The sequence below is a fragment of the Carya illinoinensis genome, chromosome 8, assembly GCF_018687715.1.
Source record: "Carya illinoinensis cultivar Pawnee chromosome 8, C.illinoinensisPawnee_v1, whole genome shotgun sequence".
NCBI classification, from domain to species: Eukaryota; Viridiplantae; Streptophyta; class Magnoliopsida; order Fagales; family Juglandaceae; genus Carya; species Carya illinoinensis.
In genome coordinates this window covers 28254843-28262784 of record NC_056759.1, presented here as the reverse complement: position 1 = coordinate 28262784, position 7942 = coordinate 28254843, and the positions used below count along the sequence as shown (strand labels likewise).

The following is a 7942-nucleotide window of genomic DNA, read 5'->3' as shown; positions in this document are numbered from 1 at the left end:
GGAGAGAAGGGGATAGGCTTTCACTTTATTAGTGCATTTACACTTATGCCCTTGCCTTTATTAGTGCATTTACACTTATGCCCTTGCCACATCAGTCCGTAACAAACTCTACGTTTTTGTGTTAGTACGTTTAGCATTTCTCTTAATGGAAACGGTCAATATTTGACCTAATACGAAATGCAAATCTCTTTCATGTCAGTTACTATTCTGACACAATAAATTCCAGTCATTTTGGTTGGTACAGTATGATTTTTAAAACTTTGATTTTTAGCCTTATTAATATTGATATCTTAATTCTAAAAAGAATCAAACTCACAATTGTGAGTTTCAAATCTTCATTCATTCATTTCCATCTCTTCTCTTAATTGATAAAAATAAAAAAAATAAAAAAATAAAACCAAAAACCAAACAAAAAAGAGTTAAAACTCGAGTGATCAATCTATCATTTGCCCGTACACACTGCACATACATGCACATTTTGAATGTGCATACACAAACATAAATATTATAAAGAGTAACGTTACTCATCTATTTTATCATTATCCTTCCACTATCCTATGATACGTTATTATATAATTGGAGATCATTTATTGTGTTCAACTTGTTGGCTAAGTATTTGATACCATATCAAGAAACGCTGAAAAGATGATAGCAAAAAGGGTGACAAATAAAATGTTTCTATCATAAAAGTTGAATCCACCGATAAATTCTACGTATGTGCTGAATTTTCTTCACATGTTATATCCCGACTACGCATGTTTCAAATGACCCTATATATAATGCTTTATCACAGTCCTGCAATTCCTTTTTAGTACATATTTTTCTCCGAATATTAATACAATATGAATGGATTAAAGATTCATTTAGTTCATATGCATATCTGATCATAGGTGTTGTTTTCATGTATACAATGGGTGAAAAATGCTATTTTTCAATAATTTAATATCACATCAGAAAATGATAAAAGGATGATGAATGGTAATATTCTAGATACTAGACATCGGGAAGCAAAATCAACTGTGCCCCTAAATTATTGCCTAAAAAGATTTGGGGTACAACATACAGGAGACAACTCATTTGGAAATATCCATGATAGATTTACATATAAAATCTGCACGGAAGGTAATACATGAGATTAAGGTTCTTTAAACAATCATCTTACAGATGCATGTTTCTCAAACATCACATAGAACTCCTTGCTGAGTCTTGGCACTGCGACAGCCACAAGTCTATGTGTTGTATAGTCTGTTGCCTTACTTTGTGAACTACATCCGGAGAGCTGCAGTTCTGGGCGTTGCCTGAGAAGAAAAGGCATGGCCTCAGAAACAACTATTTGGAAGTCTAAGAGAACATAAATGTTCATACATACCATGTCAAAATGCATGTGGTGCATAGTGGCAAGACTTTAGATCCAATAAGTTATTGAGTTTTAATCTAATTTTTTTGTGAGCCTTTGAAATATGAAGGCTTCCAACCATATAGGGTTTCATCCACAACAATAACCCAAGGGATGAAACATCATATGAACATTTTTCTGCAGTAAGTGATAACGCTGAACAAGGTTCTAGGTGGGATGAATGGTTGTATTCCGTTCAGTGAAGGGTTGAGCATGGCATAGATCAGCTCATTTGAAAACCATGAAGTAGCCAAATGAATTGAATTAGAAATACAAATGGGCATTGCAAATATAAAAGCTGATAAAATTTATTCATACCTTCAATGCTTAAAGGAGATTGAGGACATCCTCGCAAATCACTCCCATGGCCACAATTATGACAAGAAACGATGTAGGAAGGCACTAGTAAGTTCCAGGGAGAAAGAGGAGATTTTAGTAAAAGAGTATAACCATTATAAAATAAAAGCATAAATGACCACATAATTGTTGCATGAAGCAGGCATAAAAACATCTGCAGCCGATCCTAATGATCATAAATAGAGGATGAAAATCTATGGCATACTATTAATTACCATTTCTATCTTTTAGACCCTTGTCCAATTTGGCCTGGAGTGGAGGCAGGCAATTTTGACATCTAAGGACTCTACCTCACTGTAATTCAAGTACGATCATAGGAATTTTGTAATTCAGATAAAGTAGAGAAACTCACTATCTGTTGATGAAATCTGTTTGGATGCATGACGCCAGGGATCCTGAGAGCCATTTGTAAAAACTATTTTTGAACCTGCATTTTAAGTTTTCTTGAGAAGACATGAACAATAACCAAATACATCAATGGTAACTTCATCACAGCACCGCAGTATTCCTCCGCCACAAGTGAGATTTTTTATTTTAATAAATTTGGGTTTCCGTCCCCTTAAAAAAATCATCACAGCAAGTCAACGGCTATGTGTAGAAAAGAATCTCCAGTACATGCATACTTTCGTAATTAAATGCACGAAAATCAATTTGTCCATTTGAAATCAATTTGTCCTCTGAAATGAACTAATTTCTCTAATGCGCATTCATATAAATACAACCCTCCCTTTCTGACGGATTTAACTTATTACTTAAATTCCTCATTCAGTGCCCCGTCATGCAAGCTTATAAGCATCATATGCATGAAAGAAAAACTCCCTAACCCATGGAATGATATCATAAAACTTTCTAAAAGCAGCTATTAGTTACTAGGAGATGAAGCTTTTTTTTTTTTTTTTTGAATGATTGGCACCAGGTGTCCAGGAACAATGTCCCAACTAATTCTGGGGGTGCATAGGCCCTCGGCAAGGAGTTTTTCGCAAGTGCACCTTAGGTAATTCAAGGAAAAAAACTCCCAGTCTAGTGGCTCCTAAAGATTGTTTGCACCCAAAGAGATTTGAACCTTAGACCTGGGGGAGCATACCCCCAAGCTCAAGGCTTTTACCACTTGAGCCAACCCCTAGGGGTTTACTACGAGATGAAGCTTAGAATAATATAGATTGACTCTGACATCTCCATGCAACACATAAGTGGGTATCATGGGGTGTGTGTGTGCAAGAGAAAAAAAGAAGCATTTGAATCTAAAATTTCGCTATAGCTGGAGACAACCAAAGAAAAATAAATTGTTCGTCAAATTATAAAACTGAGAACACCGCCTAGCCAACAAGAGCTAACATGGAAAAGTCTTAAATAAGTGCATACAGCCAAATGCAGACACACATATCTATGTAAATTCCAGTGCATGGTATACATCGGTACTCTAATGCATTGCCCCCTTCTGAGATAGAATAAATAGTTTGAAAAGGTCTTGTCAATAAAATTTCCATTAATGCGAGATCAACACATAGGTAGCCATTCATTTATAATTTAATTTGCCTACCTCTTGCAAGAATTGATTTTACAACAAAAGGAACATTCAAAAAAAGATGCAACCTTCTATTTATCTATTTAAAAGAATCAATACAAGAGAAGAAATACTTTAATCTGATTAGACCAATCAAAGCCCAATCTAGGAGTATAAGAATGAAAGGAATTATTCTGGTTTCATCAAAGTCAAAGATTCAAAGGATTTATTTTAGAATAATTAAAATAGAATTTTCAGTACTTGAATATTACTTAAATGAATGAAAATGAGTAGAAGTTATTATCCAGATCCATGCATAATAAAAGGCTTAACAACTCTCATTTTTGCTACTTTATCATATGAGCAATAAACTTAAAATTATAAAATGAAAAGTTAGTCTTGTTCGAAACCCTAATTATGGAAGTTCCCCCTCGCTTCATGCCTAAAATAAATACAGAAAGGAGAGAGAGGTTGTTGCTCCTACCAGCGATTTTTGTGCCACCATAGTATGTATTTGTTGCAACTACATCAGGGTAGATGCCCTCTCCAAAGACATTTTTACAAAGGTCCAGATGGTAACTGTCACATATCAGAAGCCATATTGTATACTCAGATGTGCATAATTGAGCACATAACCCCAACCACAGGAAGTATTAAAAATCTCATTAAAAAATTAAACATAACATCGTAATGAGAACATGCCTTGTGTCAACCTTTCTGGAGCGAATGCTATCATTTAATGGTGCCACCTGAAAATATGCAACTTCAGTACAAACTTGGAACCACCACAACCGATCGGTACTGCCTTCAGAAAGAGTACTATTTTTCAATTGTTTCTGATTATATGTCTGAACATTAGCTCCAAAATCTCCAAGTATATACTCTCTCACATATTTGGCATATGCATCCTGCATGAAGTAATATATATTTTCAAATTAGATGGATAAGATAACTAATAATAAAGGATACAGGAATCTGGATGAAATTCAAGCCAAAGAAACTGTATTGTCATCTATGTTAACAAGCTGAACAGAGAAATAGGAACAAAAACAATAACAGAAAAGAAGAGAAATAATAACAATGATCAAAGGTAGCACCTGACAAACAATAAGACAGATTGCTCATTTGCTTATAAGCTAACAGTACAAAGTTATAACCAGTGAAGGTGGCTAATAGATTATCTGGAAAACATGTACACAATTAATGGTTTAAAGAAATCCCAAACGAAAGAACTGAAATGATGGCCAGAATGAGGAGCATACCACTAAATTGTCTTGAGTCTTCTTTGCTTGAACAAGAGGGGTGCATAGTTTATCAGGATTTCCATATTGGAACTGCGAAATATAAAACAGATAAAGATCACTAATTTACAAACAACAGAGCCAGAAAAGAAACTACACGTACCGCCATAACAGCAGCATCAGCCAGAAAATAGAAGAAGTCGCCATCAATCTCAAGCTGCAGAAACAGAATAAAGATCATCATGCATGATGAATTGCATTGGAGAAAATTCTCCACAGTCTGGATTATAAAATTTATATATGTTTTGAGGTAATTCAAGGTTAAGTATTACAGGGAAAAGAATTGATGAACCTCAGATGCACCAAATAAGGCCTTCACTGCTTTTCCATCTGTTGCAAGTCTTTGTTCAATAAGTTGATTAATTTCTTGTAATGCAGCTTTACATTCTGCACCAGCTGATTCACCAACCTGCATTTAGAAGATAATACCGAAAGGTTCTGCCCAACACCAAATAAGAGCAATGTTGATGTGTACATGAAAAAAAAATGTAGAACCAATATTTATCTTTACCTGCTGGTCAAATTCAGTGAAGTTATAAACAGCAAGAACAACTGCAGAACTTGCAAGGCTTCCACATGTTAAATGAGGAAACTTAAGACGGAACCAGGCACTAAGAGCTCCTGGGTAAGAGACACCAAAAAAGAACCAGGGATTTTCAGCTTTTGATCTATTGAGCTTCATATTTAATGATTCCTGCAAGAGAAGTGCAAACCAATAAGGCCACAAAATATTTGCGTCAAAGAATCGAGCTGACAAAAAGGGTGTGCCAACAGCTTGGCAACAGTCAATGAGAATAAACGTCGAAGGTCCAATAGAAAATAAGTTTTACAGATTCGAGCCAAGAAGTTCAACTCCTCCAAAACAGTCTGCTTTCATAATCCTTCGAGTTGCCAACGACTATAACACAAAATACATGATAGAAAGTTGAAAACATAAACATCTGGGAAACTTGGACACCACTTGACCCAAAAGCTTAACTCCTGAACCAAGCTATGCTATATCAACCTCTTTCGTCTCCTCAAGTGTATTACGTATGAAACAAATTGATCATGACCAGTAACTATAATTCATTCCCCAGTAAAATGATCATCGACCGGAATTCTAACTAAATAGCCCCCCCAAAAAAAGAACTACTTCCTAAATGAGACGGAAACTTGCCTGATAATGTTGCCGAAAAGCAGCCAAATCGAAGATCGCCTGCTTAGATGACAGATACCTTAAGTTTTCCGTCCTCAGTGAACTGAAAGGAGAACTTTTCCCATAGTAGCGATGTTCAAGAGAAACCACAGCTGCCCCAAACTTCTTCGATAAAACCTATCAGGCATCGCAAAATTTAAAGTTGAGAATGCGAGTAGCATATATACCTAAACCCTATACATAAATTTACAACAAAGTCTCTCAGACCACACCCCACCACCCCAACGCCCCCCCCCCCCCCCCCCCCCCCCCCCCCCAAAAAAAAAAATGTGGTTGCAAATGACAAACTTACACTGATATAGTCATTGGCTATCCCATTGCATGGATATTCACCACAGATTATCAAAAAAATGGGTCCATCTGGAAGCCGGAAGTTATCAAGGAATTCATAGTACCGTTGCCGAAACCGGCGGTGATCCTGCAAAGGCAGACTTAATCAATTTTGTGCCTTAATTCGCACAATTTAAATCGAATAAGCCAATAGCGAGAGATAACAGACAGAGAGAAAAGAAAAATGGAGAGAGTTACATAGGGAGAGAAGTGGTCGAGCGTCTGAGTGTACCAGAGCTCCTTGTTGGTCAAGTAACTGCTGGTTCCAGACAAGCGGTTCGGTGTAATCCGAGACGTGACAAAGGCATTGTTCTGATGAGAGAAGGTCGATAGCGTCAACAAGAAAAACAATGCCACCGTCATCGGCGACCACAGCCTCATCGTCGGTCGTCCCCAGTCCTTTCTTTCTGTCCCTGTTTTCTTCTAGTAACGGAAAAATAACTTGGGCTGCGCGGCTTTTCTCCAACGAAAAACAGGACATCTATTCGAAACAATTCAATATAAACTGATAAATTACAATTAATTTACTAATTGATTATCTTAAGGAAAAATCTAGTCATACGCATAATTACATATTAATATGTGTAATAATTTATTATAATTTGTAAAAAAGTAAATTTTATTAAAAATAATATTAATTTAAATTTTAAATATGAAGAAATCGAAATTGATATGTAAATTAGCGCACGATTATGTTTATATATGCAAAACTCCTTACTTAGATTAATCTAATTTTAAGCTCAACTAAATATTCAATTCTCAAACCACTGAAGTCATTTAAGCTTAAAACCTCTTTACACGTAAGACCTATAATATTTTTTAACTCAATATATATTTACATGCAAAATCTATAACTTTTTTTAATTTTTCATAAATACATCTAGATTCATCTTAATATCTAAACTAATTTTAAGTAGATCATATAAAACTTATCTCACTGTCTCAATTCATTACCATTCATAAAAAAATTTAATTGGTCTCAATATCGAAAACGGGGCTAAAAATTATAAAAATTCAAAATTTCAATTTCTCTATTATTTTCTTAATTTGACTGATAATTTGATATATTTATTCAAAGATTAGATTCTATAATTTGAGTTGTTTATTTGAATTTTTTATAACGTTAAAAGGTTTGTATGAAAAAGATAATATTTAATTAAAAATTGTGCAAAAATGATATAATAATAGTGTTTATCATATCATTTTTCGAACTATATATCTTTGATGAACAATTTGGCGTAAAGAATAGTCATACAAAGGTGCAAAGAGAAATCCTATTCCAACCGTTTTGCTTATTTGAAACGGGAAGTTTCCGAATGGTCCAAAAAAAGAAAAGGGATAGAGAGCAAGAAATTTCCAAAGTTTCTTGTCGTTTTGTATGCAGGAAATTAATTGGAAGCAAGAAAGAGACGACAATATTTGGTTTTTGGAGCATGCGCGCAAAGGTCTCGTGATCGCTGTGACCAGGCATATATCTATTTTGTCTTTTTGTTTATAGATTTGCTTTGACAACATACAATGCTACAACCTGCGACTTTGGAGTCTTTGGACCAAATAATTTTTACCAAAATTGCATGAATTCAGAAGATGTAATCCACAGAATTTATCTTTTAAAAAACCCTATTTGAAAATAAGATAATTCATTTTTTACTAATATAAGTACGGCTATATCTATAAAAAAATTATATAAAATAATTTTATAAATTAATATAGTTTTATTTAATTCGTTAGATTTATTTTATAATAAAAATAATTTTATAATCTGACGAATCACATTAAATTACGTTAATTTGTAGAAATATTTTTATATAATTTTTTTGTGATTATAATATTTTTAATTTAAAAATATTTTACCC

At 34.3% G+C, this 7942-nt stretch overlaps 1 protein-coding gene across 1 annotated transcript; it reads right to left on the bottom strand.

Annotated features, from left to right (window-relative positions):
• Window positions 1-958: 958 nt before the first annotated feature.
• LOC122274298 (probable serine protease EDA2) lies at window positions 959-6568 on the bottom strand. Its single transcript, XM_043083337.1, has 12 exons — window positions 6285-6568; window positions 6049-6174; window positions 5718-5873; window positions 5070-5252; window positions 4851-4967; window positions 4662-4715; window positions 4520-4591; window positions 3960-4165; window positions 3742-3836; window positions 2106-2180; window positions 1715-1798; window positions 959-1298 (listed from the first exon to the last, which is right to left on the bottom strand). The coding sequence occupies exons 1-12, from the start codon at window positions 6465-6467 to the stop codon at window positions 1183-1185; spliced, it is 1467 nt and encodes a 488-aa protein (XP_042939271.1). The 5' UTR covers window positions 6468-6568; the 3' UTR covers window positions 959-1182.
• Between the last annotated feature and the right edge of the window lie 1374 nt (window positions 6569-7942).

Bases quoted from the DNA above. Each gene is read 5' to 3' on its own strand.
- LOC122274298 (XM_043083337.1), bottom strand. From the start codon at position 6,467: ATGAGGCTGTGGTCGCCGATGACGGTGGCATTGTTTTTCTTGTTGACG. The intron at 5,874-6,048 runs GTAAGTTTGTCA...GATGCCTGATAG, and splicing joins TAGCCAATGACTATATCAGT to GTTTTATCGAAGAAGTTTGG. The intron at 4,716-4,850 runs GTTCATCAATTC...CTGTTTCTGCAG, and splicing joins CCTTATTTGGTGCATCTGAG to CTTGAGATTGATGGCGACTT.